The sequence below is a fragment of the Haemaphysalis longicornis genome, unplaced genomic scaffold, assembly GCF_048455015.1.
Source record: "Haemaphysalis longicornis isolate Haplotype H1 unplaced genomic scaffold, Haemaphysalis longicornis Haplotype H1 scaffold_595, whole genome shotgun sequence".
NCBI lineage: Eukaryota > Metazoa > Arthropoda > Arachnida > Ixodida > Ixodidae > Haemaphysalis > Haemaphysalis longicornis.
In genome coordinates, this window is record NW_027526405.1 from 23,735 (window position 1) to 40,297 (window position 16,563).

The following is a 16,563-nucleotide window of genomic DNA, read 5'->3' on the forward strand; positions in this document are numbered from 1 at the left end:
ATACGATCATGCACCGGATGACATGCTGAGTATGATTAATTATTCTCTCAGGAATGCATGGATTCCCCATGTGTGGCGGATAGCTAAAATACTTCCTATACCGAAGACTGTTGGTCAGGGCCTCGCTATTGATAATATCAGGCCTATCTCTCTGACTTCGAACGTAGTAAAACTAATTGAGCGGATTTTACTTCACCGAATTATGGAATTTTTGTCTGAGTATAATATCCTCAGCCCAAGTCAAATTGGATTTCGCCCAGGTTGTTCTATTTGGAGTGCCCACATCGACCTTGAAAGTCGTATAAAACTTGCCCGTCGATATAAACAGGTTGCGGCTCTAGTGACCTTGGATATAGCAAAAGCATACGACAGCGTGGAGTACCCTGTGTTAATGTCTCGCTTGCAGAAATTAAATTTCCCTAGATACATTATAGCATGGCTTCGTGAATTCCTAAAGGACAGGCAGTTCTGGTGTGTGAGGGGTAACATTTGTTCCTCTCGGCACTCACAGAAAAGAGGTGTGCCACAGGGAGCTGTCCTTTCGCCGGTTCTTTTTAATATCCTGTTAAGCTCGGTCCCTGTGGTTTCGGGTGTCCAGACTTATGTTTATGCCGACGATATCGCGTTTTTCGCGTCAGCTTCTGACATACACGAACTGTATGTATTAATGCAGTCATATCTGAATTCTTTAGATTCCTGGTTAGATAGCATCTCTCTCACAATAAATGCCAGCAAATGCTCTGTGCTAGCTTTTCAGTCCACTTTTTCCTTTAATATCACTCTCTGTTACCGTCAGCACATCATACCCCAGGTTGATTCTTTAAAATACCTTGGGGTAGTATACACCAGCCAACTTGACTGGAGTCCACATATAGAGCGTATAGCTACTAAAGGAGCACGTGCTGTTGGCATGTTGAGGCGCCTCAGCCATAGAAAAAGGGGAATGCGCCGTGAATCTCTTCTGATGATATACCGTATGTACGTGCGGCCTATTTTAGAGTTCGGGTGTGTTCTATTCTCGGGTGCTGCTACGTATAAGCTCCATCGCCTAGTTCTCCTGGAACGCCAGGCTCTTCGCTGCTGTTTAGGGCTACCTAAAAATGCATCTAATGCGTTACTTTATTTGGAAGCCCGAGTTCCTCCTCTGATACACCGATTTAGAATACTCACTGTGGATACTTTCCTGAGAGCCTATGGCGCGGGGGTTAACAGGGCACAATTTATCTTTGTAGATGAACCAGCTGTGTTTTTGGCGGCCCAGTGGCCCAGGTCCTATCGACCGCAAGTTACTCTAGCACAAAGCTTGGTGTCTCCGTTAGGGGTTGCGCTCAATAACGTACTTCCATCTCTTGATAGGGGTCATACGATAACGGTCAACTTCCGGAACATCTTTCCCCAAAATGCTAAAATGCTACCTGCCAGACTGCTCAATAGTATCCTACAAGTTCATTTGGCCTCAATTCAGCAAGGTACTATCATATATACAGATGCTTCTCAACGAGATGAAAAATCCGGAATAGGTATAGTTTCCCCTTCCTTAAATTGGTACTTTTCGGTTCGTCTGGTGGATTTTATCCCTATATTCTATGCGGAATTCTTGGCAATTGTCTTGGCAATATATCGGTGTCGTCTCCACTTATAATTACAGATTCCCTATCCGTAGGTTTAGCCCTTTCTTCTCCGAAAGACTCACCTCTTCTACGGACGTTTCGATCCCTTCTACCACCTCATATTACTGAAATTGACCTTCTTTGGGTCCCTGGGCACGCGGGAATTACCTTTAATGAAACCGCAGATTCACTGGCAAGGGTAGCACTCTCCGGGCCTGTTGTCGATGTCATTGAGACAACGCCTTTATTAGCCGCTGTAAGATTCCGTAGATTGTTGAAGTTGCAAGGGCAGCAAGAATCAGTCTTATTGTCAATGCGAGATTTTTCTCATCTAAAATTCTCCTGGAATCCGAATTGGTGCCCCTCACGCGACCTGGAGGCGATTGTAACGAGCCTTCGATGTCGTGTGCCCCAGTTGAACAGATACCTCGGATCCACAGGTCTCGTCTGGCGCAGACTGCCATGTGCAGTTACTGTAATGAAGAAGAGTCTGTCGACCATTTCCTTTTGTCATGTCGGCGATTTTCAAGCCTCAGACGTCAGCTCCTTGAAGTGCCGCTTCATCGCCTGGGGTTGGTATTATCAGTGCCGGCTCTTTTATCATTTGGGGCTTCAGAAACGGGATATTGCCGCCGGGATGTTTGTTCTGCTCTTCTGCGCTTCATTGAAAATTCCAAAAGATTTACAACCTAATTCGTATCTTGTTCTGGATCCTCACCTGAGCCCTCCAAAAGCATCCATTTCTGATTTTTTTTTTTATTCTCCTCCTCTCCCTCCTTCTTCTTCTTCCTCTTCTTATTTTTCTTTATTTATTTATTTATTTACTTATTTCCTTTTTTTTTGTTTCAATATTAACCAAATTCCAAACTCAATTCCTCCAACACAAGAAAAAGAAAAGCTTCCAAATTTTTATAATTTTCTTTGAATCATTCTAATTTTCTAATTTTCTTTGAATCTCATTCGAATTAACGACTGATGTTTGGCCGATCCCCTGATTGGGTATGCGCCAATATTCAAAGGAACAACAACAACAACAACAACAGCTGCGGAGAGGAGGGCGTGTACATTGCTCTCAGCCGGTGCACCAATGTCAACAACCTTTACCTCACCAAAGCTGACGGATACTACCGATTCTACCACAGAGACAACATCGACAAGAACATGATGGACGAGTTTCGGCGCCTCGAGAACCTCCGCCTACTCACCGTAACACAACAGCACTTGCGTGCCTTTGCCACCGGTGTGGACCCGGACGCGGAATTCCCTCTGGCACTACTAAACACCAGATCACTCAACATAACGGCAACACAATGGAACCACACGGAACCGCCACGATGCTTCGCATCCTCATCGGGGTTCCCCACGGGAAGATGGAGTAATTTTTTTTTGTCAGTCAATTAGTTCTCGAGATAATTAAAGATAATTAGCCCCTTTTGGAGGAACAATAATCAAAACAGTGTTAGTCATTAAACTGAATCTTTATATTTTGCAACACTATGAACCCTGGTGAATGCAATAAAGCAAGCGGTTTTCTAGTGCATTGCTTGGAACTACTTCGCTTTGTAATGCATCACTTGGTAATTTTACAGCTCACTAAACTTTGGTGGCACCAGTGGCAAGGAACCATTTTGAATGCCCATTTCAAACACCAAAGTTTAATGAGCTGCAAAATTAGTTCCAAGCAGTGCATCAAAAAACCGCTTGTCCTATTCCATTCACCAGTGTTCACGGTATTGAAAAATATAGATTACAGTTTAATGACAAACTGTTTTGTCTATTGTTCCTCCAAAAAATAGTCAGTTCTACAATTATCTTGGGAACTAATTGACCAAAAAAAATAATGGCATATTTGAAAAAAGTGGAGAAAAAGCAGCAAGACTGACAAGTTTCACAGTTGTTTACTTAAAATTCAAGGAAGTTGTTTTAGGAGCACTGTTCCTCCATAAGCTACATACACGCAAGCTATAAGGCGTGTCGTAGTGGAGGGCTACGGATGAATTTTGGCCAACTGGCGATCAGTGGTGCAACAACTTTTGGGCAAAAGAAAGCTTTACAAACATGCGCCGAAATCTGGACACACGGGCATTTTTCGCGTTTTGCTCCGATGAGAAAAAATCCCCCCCCCTCCCCGAAGGGGATCTTGCGGAAATGCGAATGCATTGGGTGCACCGATGAGTGCGGTGCGAGTAATTATTATTAATGGCGTACTTAATGAAGAGAGACAAGAGTGTGAGTCCTCCAACCGATGATGACGTTGAAGCAACTGCAGTGACGTCACCGCCAGCGGGAAGTGTAATGCTCAGGTTGCATTGTGTTACACTTCGTGCTTGCGGTATCGTTGCCGCGAGGGATTCGACTTCACCGACTTCCATCGCTATCAAGGCGCCAGGTGCGCGCTCCACTGTATTATATACACGGTTTCGCCAGCGCTCGCCGCTCTCTGGCAACATTGTGCGTTCACCGGAAACGTGCCCTAGAAAGCTTTCTGTTTACATTGTTTTACCGTGGTTTCAGCCTGCGTTGGTGGCGGAAGCTGCTTGTGTTTCGATCATTTCGGCGGATAAAATTATTCCGATGAAGCGCTCGCGACTCAGAAACTGCTGTATTGTGCCGGGATGCTGTCTGCGTTCCGGAACAAATTTGCTATCGGAAGTCAGGACGTTCTGTTTCCCGAGAGATGAAGGCAGAAGCAGCGCCTGGCTTGCAGCTATCAAGAGGAAAAACTGGGCTCCCACAAAGAGCGCGCAGATTTGTTCTGCCCACTTCATCAAAGGGAAGTAAAGCCCAACGTGTGCTTCAATTGCACAGAGGCGATGCTCAGACGTTAGTCTAAGGTCCCCAATTACAAGGATCAGGTCGGACACCTTCGTGTTCAACCCATAACAGTAACCGCGGTGACGATTTAGTTGGACAGCAAAGCTGCATGCTACGCCTTAAATACACTGTAAAGGTGTTTCTTGTAGTTAGAGGCTTCATTATCAGGGATGTGTACTGTTCGAAGCAACACTCGGGACACCAAAGTAGCCGCGCTCCGCATGAATCGCCGCACAGCGTACGTCGCGTTGCCCACGTTTTGTTGCTAATTACCGTGGCGCCGTTACATTAGCTTTTTATGAGAGCGACGCTTGCGACTGGGTTTTCATCGGTGCGAACAACCGACTCGTAGTTTGTCGTGTTGCCGCCAATGGAAATCGTCGCACCCCAGCTAATTTACCTTTCCGTGTGAGCGCGGACTACATGTGGGCGGGTTAACTTGAAAGTTTGATTCATGAATAGTGTACTAGTCAGTAAACCATAGTTGTTCTCGTGACTCAGCCGCACCTGACGTCATCACATAATGAGTACGTTTTGTTATCTCAGTCACACTGAACACCTTAGATTGCGACCGATTCCGATCGGCGCCGATCTATATCAAAACTGCCCATTGTGACACAGGCACAGTAGAAAGCGATTTATGGTGATGTGTGCCAAACGTTTGAGTGTGTCAACTAGCCCGTTTTATGCAGCCTAAAATACGTGTGATGAAGCGTAGGTTCCGTTTATGTGAAGTGGCGTACCGTACACACCCCTTCTTAAGTGAAAAAATGGTGTTCATTATTACGACGTTGTTAATAGTGTTGTCACAGTAGTAGTCATGCAGTCGCTAGACATCGCTGTAAACACATCTTAAGGAATGTGCCAGAAATAATGCAGCAACAAACTCAAACAGCCGCGACCATTAGAAACCATTACCGGAAGTGCCGCACCGGAAGTCTTCTGGGGCGAACCGTTCGGCGCATTCATGTTTGTTTACAAACAGCGAAACCGTCTATAGATTCCGAGCGCAGCGAGCGGAGAGAGGGTACGCGGAGAGGAGAGAGAGCCCGCCGAGCTCCGCGATGCGAGTGCCCTCACACGCCCGAGCGCGCTCCTCCTCTCCACTACTCCGCCCGAGCTCCGCGATGCGAGCGCCGCGGGTCCGCCGCGCCGAGACGACGACGACGAAGGCAGAACTACGAGGCACGCGCTCACGTGCGCTCGCGCTGGAGGAATGCAGGCGCACGCCGACGGAGCACGACAACCCCCGACTAAGAAATGCATTCGCATTTAAAAGCAGCCACTGTGAGCGAAATTGAACCCGCGTCCTTGAGCTCAGCAGCCCAATGCCTGAGTGACTAAACACTTCAGCAGGTGGAAACGACTTCAAGAAGAGCACGAATGTCTCAAATGATCACCGACTCATGAAACCACTGTGCATTTGGAATGAGGCTTGGTTGACACAAATGATCGACTTACATCGAGTCACATCCGCTTTATTTTGCAACAATGTGTTCATACTACAGAAGAAGTTTGCTATACAGATGTCTCATGCCACGTGAGAAAAAAAAAAAACTTGCAGCGTCACGCAAAAAAGAAAAGAGGTAAAACATGCATCACTGGTCCAATCAAGTAGCTGAAACAAAATCTAGACGAACCGACCGTATGGCTTTTTACCCTGAAATGTGTCCTGCAATGCTTTCTCACCCTAGGACATGGGTGACGTGACAACACCCGCAGCAGTGCGGCATTTTTACAGTGGTTAAAAAAAAAAAAAAGTCAACGCTATCGCTTTTCAACGAAACAGCAAAATAACCCTAACGTCTTTCAGGTCGGAATTTGTGATTGTTAACTTTGTGATATTTTTATTTCAAAAGGATGAGGCACCAAAGAAAAAAAATTCAACTGAGAACACTTCTGTTCGCTGAAGCAGCCAACTTTCAGCCTTTACTTCAGAAAAGGTCACCCATAAAACAAACTGTGATTTTATAATTTTCACAAAAGTTGTCCAGCCAAAGCCAAAGACAACGCCGCCTGTCTGGTAGCAACCAGATGTAGCTAAGCTTAGTGACAACAGTCGCAGTTCATTAAATACGCTCAAATTTATACAACTCCAATAAGGACCCCCAGGAATCCATATCCAAAGTCATAGCCGCTGCCAAAAAACAGTTTGGCTGCACTTGCAGAACCCACTTATTCTCATAAGAAATGGGCAGTTAAGACCGCATTCCAGCTAGTAGCCAGTAAGCTGGAACCAGCCCGTAGCCAAGTCAAGTCGATCCAAGCCAATGACTTTCCAAGGCATGCAGTAAAGCTTGAAGACGGCCCAGAGGACGTCGCAGCAAAACTTGCAATTCATGGGCGTCAACAATTCGGTTTAACACTTCACATAAAAAAAAAAAACAAGAAAAACTCCTGCACTCTAACATAAAAAAACATGGACAACTCCTGCACTCTAAGCCTTTTTGCTTTTTGCAACACCTGGGAAAGGAAAAAAGGAAGAAGAAGGAGCAACTTTTGTTTGGCAAACATTTTGAATGCGCCCACACAGTGGGTATAAAGTTATGCTTGTAATAAGCCCTTTTGGATAATTATTACAGGGGGTTACAGAAAAAGTGGGGGGGGACAAAGATAAAAACAAGCAAATACAAACAAAACAAAAACAGGGCAACTACACTACAGCCACATGACTGCACCTCAAAACAATGCGGAGAAGTTAAGGGAAGATTGCCTTTCGTGCTTTGGACCCCCCAACAGCACTTCAGGGAAGGCCTGTAACTGCAGGAAGACATTCTCAATGTCCACCAGACCGGGAACGCAAAGACGTTCGAATAAATGGCAAACGGCTTGCAGAAGCCACGTTTTGACACAAGCAGCCATTGCAAAAAAAGAGAGAGAGAAAAAAAAAACTGTGCTTTATGTCCTTCATAACAATGTTCACATAAAAACCCACAGAATTCAATGTCCACCTCATCCTGGGCACAGTATTTACACTCATCATGAGATGCCTATGGTACAGTTAATTCGAGGCAAGCAAATCTCAAAAATCTAAAAAAAAACAAGTAGCCTATAACAGGACTCTCAAAACTGTGTGGGTTTTAATTTGAACTGGTAGGCAAACTGCCCCACCCAGCATTCCAATCTACAGTGAAGCCTTTGCAACAAATGTAAAAAAAAGAAAAACGTGAGACAAGCAAAAAGAAAAAAAAAACTTTCCACAGCATGTATGTTCCTCTTATTTCACTTTATTCGTACACACAACACAGCCTTCAGTATAAAATCAGGCCAGTCTACTACCACAAACAAGAAAATCAATAAGTAAAACATCCTGCCTAGAAACAAAGGCAGTTATCTTTGCAATATCAAAGAAGTCGTTCTGCTTCCCACTAACAAATATTCAACACAAGGATGCGTATTCTCCATTGTCTGCTGCCCTTCGCACTGCTGTATACATCGCCAGCAAAAATAGCCGCTAGGGAGCCCAAAGCAACCACCAGTGGCACCACTTTCACGCCGCATTGCTGACTACACCCTTTTCAACAAGAAAGGACGAGAGTTCTGCCTCTGATTTCTCATCCTTTTCGCTGCTGCCCGTTTTACGAATTACAAACGGAGAGAAAACATAACCGCCGGGGAGCCCAAAGCACAAATCAGTGGCGGCGTCTCCAACGCCTCGCCATCTAACGAGTGTCCGACGCAACGACGTCGTCGTTCTGCCTATCCCTTGTCTTCCGCGCTGCTCTCGCACTCCGCCGTTGGGATGGAGTCCTCCTCGCCGTGGCTGCTGTCGGGGAGGCTGCTTCCGTCGGACTCCTGGAGCCGCGGCCGCTTGGCACGGGGTGCCCCCTCCTCTTCCGCGCTTCCCGCGGACTCTGGGAAGGACGACGAGCTGTCCGCGGAAGGCGGGAGCCCCTGGGTGGCCAGCGTCGGCAACGGACTCGTGCTGTCTTCTGCCGATTTCAGCGACGCCACGCGGCACTCCAGGGCGCTGTACAGCTGCTCCGCATCCTTGGGGTTGGCCTGGAAAACGGAAACATACGCAGTGATTTCGAGGACGGACCTTGCAGTAATCTCGGGTGCGAAAAATTTGAGAGGTGCTGCTAACTGGAATAATCGTCTGATGCTTGCAACGCGTAGCGCAATGGACAGACAGTCAAGCCTCTGTAAGGTCATACAAAAGAAGAGTTTGCGTTTTTTATTCCTGCAGTGAAACCCGACTTTATCGGACCCGTTTACATTGAATTACCCTTTAAATCGAACTATTTCTGAACACAGTACATTTCTAATGGAATATATATCAATAACTACGCTTCTATCGAACAAAAGTACTAGCAACAACCAATTTATTGAATGAGAAATGCCGCAGAAGTGCCCTCCAAGGTTGGCTTTCCCTTAGGGGCCGAGGAGAAATTTCGCCAGCACATCCCTCGAAGTGGTTTCGTTCTGCTGCTCATGAGCAGCGGGCGGCTCCCCCCTCCCCACCTCGCTCTCCCTATTGTGCTGTGTAGGGTGAGCCGTCAACACTCCCCCTTGCAAAAAGTGATGCAGGCCCGCCATGGTTTTTTTTTTTTTCGTACGTTGTGTTTCCATTGTTCCTGCTTTGGGGGCTTTTCCGGAAGCGTAGCTGTGCTGGCTAGCAATAGTGTCATTAAGGGAGCACACTGGTCTTAAAAAAACTTCTTTTAATTGTCAAGTAAACTCTGTGAAACTTGCCACTACTGTAGCTTTTTTCCCACTGATTTCAAATATGGCATTATTTTTTCAGCGCCACTGGTGCCACGAAAGTTTAACCCAAAGTGTTTGCCGAGGGAGATCGTGTGAAGGTGAAATAAATGAATTTCCATGCTTTGGAGCTTCACGCTCACAGTATACATGTGTTTGCTGTTCTTCAATACATTTCAGTTGATAGTGAAACACGGCTTGTCCCGTTTGGTTCCTGTATTAAGGGGAGCTGCGCTGTTTCACTACAAATTTACCCTAACACAATTCAGGATGAACGAGCTTATTGGCAAATGTCAATGTGACAAAGTCCTGGATATAACAAAGTTGGGTTAACATTAAGGGACAAGAAGAGGGCGGAGTGGGTCAGGGAACAAACGCGTGTTGAGGACATATTAGTAGAAATTAAGAAGAAGAAATGGACGTGGGCAGGGCATGTAATGCGAAGGCAAGATAACCGTATGCCAGTAAGGGTAACAGAGTGGATCCCTAAGAAGGCAAGCGTGGCACGGGGCGGCAGAAAGTTAGATGGGCAGACGAGATCAAGAAGTGTGCGGAGATAAATTAGCACTTGACCGGGGTAATTGGGGATCCATGGGAGAGGCCTTTGCCCTGCAGTGGGCCTAGACAGGCTGGTGGTGATGATGATGGTGACCACCCACCTGAATGAGGTAGACGCGGATGCCGTCGGGGTCCGTGGCCGTCGTGCGGACCGTCTTGGGGCTGGGGTGCTCCACAACCATGCCCGCCCAGACCTTGGTGTTGAGGATCACGCGAAGGCTGCCCTGGGTCCGCATCACTTCAGCAGGCAGGGAACGGGGAGAAGGAGAGAGAGGGGGAGAAGGATGAAGGCCAGCAACTGGAACGCTGTGGAAGGCCTAACGAAAGTGTAGTCCCTAGAAGAGTAGTCCCTAGTCTGCCATCCCGGTAAGTTTTGCATTACAACGGCGTGTCACCGCTGCGATGAGAGCGCACGAGAAACAGCACACAAGTTGACCGTGGCGCCCTCTAAGTACACCTTCCACTGCGATCACTGCATTTGCCACTGAGGACCTTTTAAGAATCAAATTGATGTTCTAATAGTTTCTATTCAAAACTCACCCGTTTGCTTACTTCACACCTGATTTATTTTTTTAATAGCAATTAAAAAAGAAAAATTAGTGTCATCTGCTTGCACGCCACTTTCAGCTGTCTGCACCCTGTGGTGAGCAGATGATAAGAGGCATCAACAGTACTGTTCAGTTTTAAGGTTCCTATATAATGTGAGCATAGGAACGTTAGTGCCGGACATTATGCCTGAACGCATCATCACCATCATCACTTGCACTGTGGACACCAAGGCATGTGTTTCCCGGTTAGTCATATCTGTGCACCCATCGCCATTATCATCTGTAAATGATCATAATCATCATCCCCTCGCTTCGACTGCGGACAAAGGTCTGGGCTCGGTGACCGATTAAAGGTCTTTTTCCGAAAACGCCGTCTCTCAATAAATTTATTCAAACATAAAAAAGAATGCAAAGAAACAATATTGCCAGGAAAGGGTATCAACCACTTAGTTTGTAGAAAAACGTCTCAGTAGCAAAAAGGGTCAGTTTACTGAGAGGGCACTGCACTCTGCCGGAGTGCTGTTTGCCCAAGGCTTGCACCCCAAGAAGGACCCCACTGAAGGCACTGGACGGCAGACTAGTAAAATTTCCAGGGACTATAACGATTGCTCTGCTTCGCAATTAAGTCCCAGTGATAGAATACTCTTCGTCTCGAAACACATCAAACTTTAGAGAAGTCTCTACAGACTAGTGACACAACATGAGCAAGGTAATACACTCCAACAGGATCATTTCATCTGCTCAAGATCTGACTTCCCATGGAACATCTTTTTTAAACAGTTACATGGGGTGTTTTGCACACCATGCCCAGCTTTGTGCACAGTTTCACATGCCGTCGTTTGGCTGCAATGAGACGTCGAATGAATGCCCCCTTTAGCATGAACAGTGCTGCAGTGTTGGTAGACTCGATTATGCAAAAAAAAAAAAGGAAGAAAGAAAGAAAAAAAAGATAAGAAAACAAACCTGCTGAAAAATCTGCCCACTAACATTTTGAAAAGCCCCGTCCACCACCTAACGCAAAGGACGCCACAAGAGCACCTGCTTCGAACAGGCTCACAGAGCGGCGGAGTGCCCTGGCATTTTGTAAAAGATAGCAGGACATATCAGAGGCTGTCCGCGACACATGACGTCGTCGTCACCATCTACGCCTGTTCAATGACCATCCCCCAACAAAAGGAGCCCCTCCACACGCTTACAACCACTCCTCTCCAATTTCAAGGTGCTCAGTGCCTTTCCCTTTAATGATGGAAGAGGTACCCCACTGTTTACCACCCGAGAGTTCTTCGAAAATGTGCCCCTTCCTTTGCAAATACACAGACCCCATCCAGAGTGTGCACCACTCACCCATTCTGGACTGGAGTGCCCCGTCCACCTCCTGGTCGTTGAGGCGCAGGTTGCCGCGACCCCGCTCGTGCCACGACGCCGTGCCCTTGTCGAAAGTGAACAGCTTGCAGTTGATCTGCACAGGCAGAACACACTTCAGTTCGCGAATGCCCTACAGGTTGAGGAAAAAAAATAATAATAAAGCCGTTCCACTCAATGTGAAAGCCGTCGGAAGTGCAGAGCAGTGATTTGCCATAATGGGCTGTAGCGCCGTTATCCGCTCACTGCTGCCACCCAATGCAATTTGAATTTCCCGCCTTCGCAGTGCCCCCTGACTGAAAACTGCGCCAGCAAGAGTGCCTGCTTTTCCTCCCAGACGTGCCGGTGTTGCATTGCCCTCTTTTTTCGCTTACTATCGTAAAAAGGAACCCAACGAGCGTTCCTAACTAAATGAATGTGGGCGCTGCCGGTTGATTACGTATATTTTGCCTCAAATGTACCTGCAGTTTTCTTTGCGCTAAAAACCAGGGAGATGTATGACAAGCACCAGCGGTTCCCGAGTTTCGAATGCTTATCACTATATAAACCGCTTGGCTTTACGCTTATGACTATATAAACCGCTTGGCTTTCGAAGCCTCTGGGTTACGCCGCGACGACAGCCGGTACGACGGAATGCCATGTGGCTCTCCTTGGGTCCAGCGAACGAGCTACGATGACCAGGCGGGACCCTAAAGTGCTCTGCACTTACAATACCTTCCCTCTAAAATTCCAAACAGGCCAACGGGCCTGACGATTAAAGAGCACCCAAAAGAGTCCCTTTGTTGTTTGTGCCCAGAATAGGGCTGCCACATCATTCCCGACAATTGCAGCACTCCGACAAAGTTGGAAAAATTAGTTATTTACTGCATTTCAAGCAGGCCCCAAAAATCACCGTGCACAGGTAATTGGACGGTCACAACACTAACAATTTCTTTTAATGTGTAAGTAAACTCTTTGAAATTTCTCAGACTTGCAGCTTTTTCCCCACTGATTTCAAATTTGCCATTACTTTTTGAGTCAGTCAATTAGTTACCAAGAAAATCAGAGATAATTAGCCACTTTTGGAGGAACAATACACAAAACCATGTTAGTCATAAAACTGTTATCTCTATATTTGCCAATACAATGAACCCTGGTGAGTGCAATAAGAGAATAGCTTTTTTGATGCACCAATTGGAACTAATTTCACAGGTCATTAGACTTTGGTGTTTGAAATTGGCATTCGAAATGGTTCCTTGCCACTGGTGCCACCAAGGTTTAATGAGCTCTCTCACTGCACTGATTCTCTTATTGCACTCCCCAGGGTTCCTAGTATTGTAAAATATAAAGACTACCGTTTTCTGACTAACACTGTTTTGTCTATTGTCCTCCGAAAATGGCTAATTATCTCTAATTATCTTGGGAACTAATTGACTTACTCAAAAAATAATGGCATATTTGCAATCAGTGGGAAAAAAGCAGCAAGACTAACCAATTTCACCGAGCTAACTGCACAATTAAAGGAAGCTGTTTTAAGAGCAGTGTCCCCCTTAACAGAAAGATGGTTAAAACGCAAAGCTTCCTCTCATGCAACCTGAGCAAAGGTCGAAGTCCACAATCGAGACTGCTTCGACCGTGTCAGAATGGTGCGATCTCATAAACATTGGCTTCAGAACACGAATGACACAGGTTCAATTCTAACCATGGGAAGCATTTTTTTTTCTTTTCAGGCGTTTCATGTGCTTTGCGGAAACCCACTTTGCAAGTTGGCTTTCCTGCAGTGTGCCTTGGGCAAAACAATTGGGATTTGGCACTTTAACTTTCCACTTTGAAGGCTGTTGACTCGAGAAAGCTTCGCGTTTTAACCATCCTTCACTCCACGCATGATCATCATCGTCATCAAAGGAAATTGGCTTTCCTGCAGTGCGTTTCGGGGCAACGTCGCCATCACTGAGGCACAGAAACCTTCGCTTTAAAAAGATTTGCCTAGCCCTGTGCTCCTTCAAAATTGCAAAAAAGAAAGTTGTTTATTTCTGCGATTACTGAATTCTTGGGACATTTTTCACTAAATCGGTGTCCCAAAGTGAAAACATTTGTCAAATGCACCCCACCGTCGTAATAACTTTACAGCGGCAAGATTACCAAAATTTACGCAAACTGAGCAACAACTGCAATGATCTCAGTTGAAACGTGCAGCTTGAAAGTGCAGTTGAAGGACATGAAAAATTTGAACCTACCAAGGTCACAAACAAGATACAGTTTGCAGTGGGCCAGGGGAGCTTACCTGCAGCACGTTTGACTCGTTCTCTTCGCCTGTGACGACGGCGACCTCGTCGTACGTCCGCTTGACCTGCCGCGACTGGTACTCCTCGGCCGATTCTGTCAAGCTCTTGGCGTGCCGACTCGCTGCAAGGGAAAACGCAGAGCGAGATTGAGGACGAGCTCCTCTGGACAATGGGGAGACTACTACGCAATCGTAGTCATGTGTCCCGTCCCTTTTTTGCTTCCTCCAAACCAAATATGGCGCAAACACGAAGGGCGGGTACACAATTAGAACCCCCCCCCCCCCCAAATTAAAGCCATTCTACTCAAGGTAAGCGCTGTCGGAAGTGCAGAGCAGTGATTCACCATAATGGGCTGTGGCACCGTTATCCGCTCACTGCCACCCCCAATGCGATTCCAATTTCCCGCTTTTGCAGCGCTCGCTTTAAGTAGTTTCGCTAGACATTTTCGCGGTTTCTTTGGATTCTTTCATCGCACACATTCGTGACTGATGCCAGGAGACGTATGTTTGAAGAGGACGACCCGTCATGCATACGGGAAGCGAAAGCGTCGTCCGCCCGCTTAGTGCGACTAAGGGCCACTCGACTCAGCCGGATGATAATTGTTCGCCGCCTCGTATTGCTTCGCCTTTCCCATCGCCTGACCAACTACCTCAGGAATCCAGACTTGGTCCACGCACGTCTTGTTGAGTTGACACAAGGTATTACACGGCGGAGGAGATCGCCGCGCGTACGGAACACGCAGACGAGGTCAAGCGCGGCATGAAGACCAAATCACCAACGCAGCGGAAATTCGACCTCCTTGAACTGGATCTCGCACACTCGGAGGTAGAATTCCGGCACAGATTTTGTCTTAGTGAATATGGTAATGCTGAAAGACTTTTTTGCGCACGTCGAGTGCGGGCTGGCGGCGCCGAATTTGAGACGGCTGACAGGCAGTACAGACTCGCCGTGAGGCTCCAGGTGACGTGCTCGGTTTACGAACATCGTGTGGAGTGTTTTTCGTCACCAAGGACCGAAGAATCTGGCAACATCTCTCCTTTCGAGGTAAACATAACGGCCTTGAAAAGTATTCAAAGCATCGGAAAGGGGGTGCCTGCTCTGTCGGATTTTTGTGCTGGGATGAACTTATCCCGCAGAGGCTGGCCCACACCTAAAGACGTTCCAAGCGCACTCGAAAAAAGTGGTCCAGGTTTGCGAGGACACTGCAGCTGCCTCTGAAGCAGATAGCTCAGCCGCCAAACAACATTGATGTCATGTTTGATGGCATGTGGATGACCAGGGGACGATCGTCACACATTGGAGTGGTACAGCAAGCCTTCTACAACTTGTAACCCCCCCCCCTACCCACCCACCCACTTAAAACTTCAGTGTTGCGAAATCAAAGCTCAGTGTTTTGTCACAGGATCGCCCGAACGTTTCCTGCCATACTGCCATAGGCCAACAAAGCTTGCCCTTCGGCTACTTTTTTTTCCCCCAAAAAACATCAAGTGGTTTGACCCCTGTATCCTCTCTGCCCTGAATTTGACCCCTGTATCCTCTCCAATTTCCTGCACAAAAACCACGACTAAAATAGCCTCACTAAAGGAAAGAAAAAAAAAAAAAAAAAGAGGGCAGCTGAAGCAAGTTTTATCCCTCCCTCCTCCGCCGTACCCAATATTCTGGGTAACAAATTGCAATGTAATGAATGATGCCAGTTTACGAAGGACTGTTGCAGTTTTCACAACGCCAGCGAGACGACACCAGATTTCACAACGCCAGCAGGATGCCAACCGATTTGAAGTCGATAAATTTTGCTGAATTCCTGACGGTGTACGTGACTTGGCCTCTGGTATCTCCAGTTGTAACTGACATTTTTGGAATCCAAAGACAGATTTGGAAATGGGAAGAACATGTCTTTGTTATATGGAAATGCTGCAGTTACATTACTGACCGTTCATTTCATAACACATGGCCAAACTTCAAATGCAGTTTTCTCAGTTTCATATTTTTGGTTGTTTACGTCAGCCTTACACAGCTTTTTGGAAACTTCTTTTTGCTTCATAAGGTTAATCTTGGTGCCATTTTTTTCAGTACGCAGTACAACCTGAGGCACCCGATGACATTCTTTGTTTTTCTATTTAGGCCATGCATACTTAATGACTTGAAGTTATTTTGACGAGAAAAAATATTGAATACTGCCATCTTGTATACTTGACATATTTTTTTGGGGTGCCATGACTTTAGAGAAAAACGAAGAATGTCATCGGGTATGGGAACTCTCTGGCTATCAATTCATGTAATAAAAAGCTACAAAATGCAATGCGAAAGTTCATTAAAGCTGCGTAAGAAATTACCTAATTACGGTTTAGACTTTGCATGATAACTTTCAAACTAACAGCATCAGCTCAAATATAATTGCATATTTGAAATCTACAGAGACAAATACATTTGTGTGCAAATTTTCATGAGTTTCTACCCATAAATAAAAAAGTTAGTTTTAAGACCCTCGTCCCCCCTTAAAAGGTACAACAAAATTGCTATTGTGTGACACTGCTACTGCTACGGATGGCCACCTGCTTCTTGTAGACTGAAGAACTTTTGTTGCTTTCATTGTCCAGCCTTTACCGCTAGCTCGACATCATCATAATGAGTGTTATCACCGAGATGGCGACCAGCCTGCGGCTCGCACTGTTGAGCGAGCCTGCACTGATGGCAGGGTAAAAA

At 46.3% G+C, this 16,563-nt stretch overlaps 1 protein-coding gene across 1 annotated transcript in view; it reads right to left on the bottom strand.

The window, feature by feature from the left end:
* Positions 1–5,886: 5,886 nt before the first annotated feature.
* Positions 5,887–16,563, bottom strand: part of LOC144141019 (uncharacterized) — a 38,683-nt gene continuing 28,006 nt past the window's right edge. Inside the window, exons 9-12 of the mRNA XM_077672495.1 lie at positions 13,860–13,981; positions 11,579–11,693; positions 9,788–9,924; positions 5,887–8,426 (exon numbers count right to left, since the gene is read on the bottom strand). Coding sequence (XP_077528621.1) covers positions 8,124–8,426; positions 9,788–9,924; positions 11,579–11,693; positions 13,860–13,981 — 677 coding nt within the window. The 3' untranslated portion in view covers positions 5,887–8,123. The remainder of the gene's footprint in view (positions 8,427–9,787; positions 9,925–11,578; positions 11,694–13,859; positions 13,982–16,563) is intronic.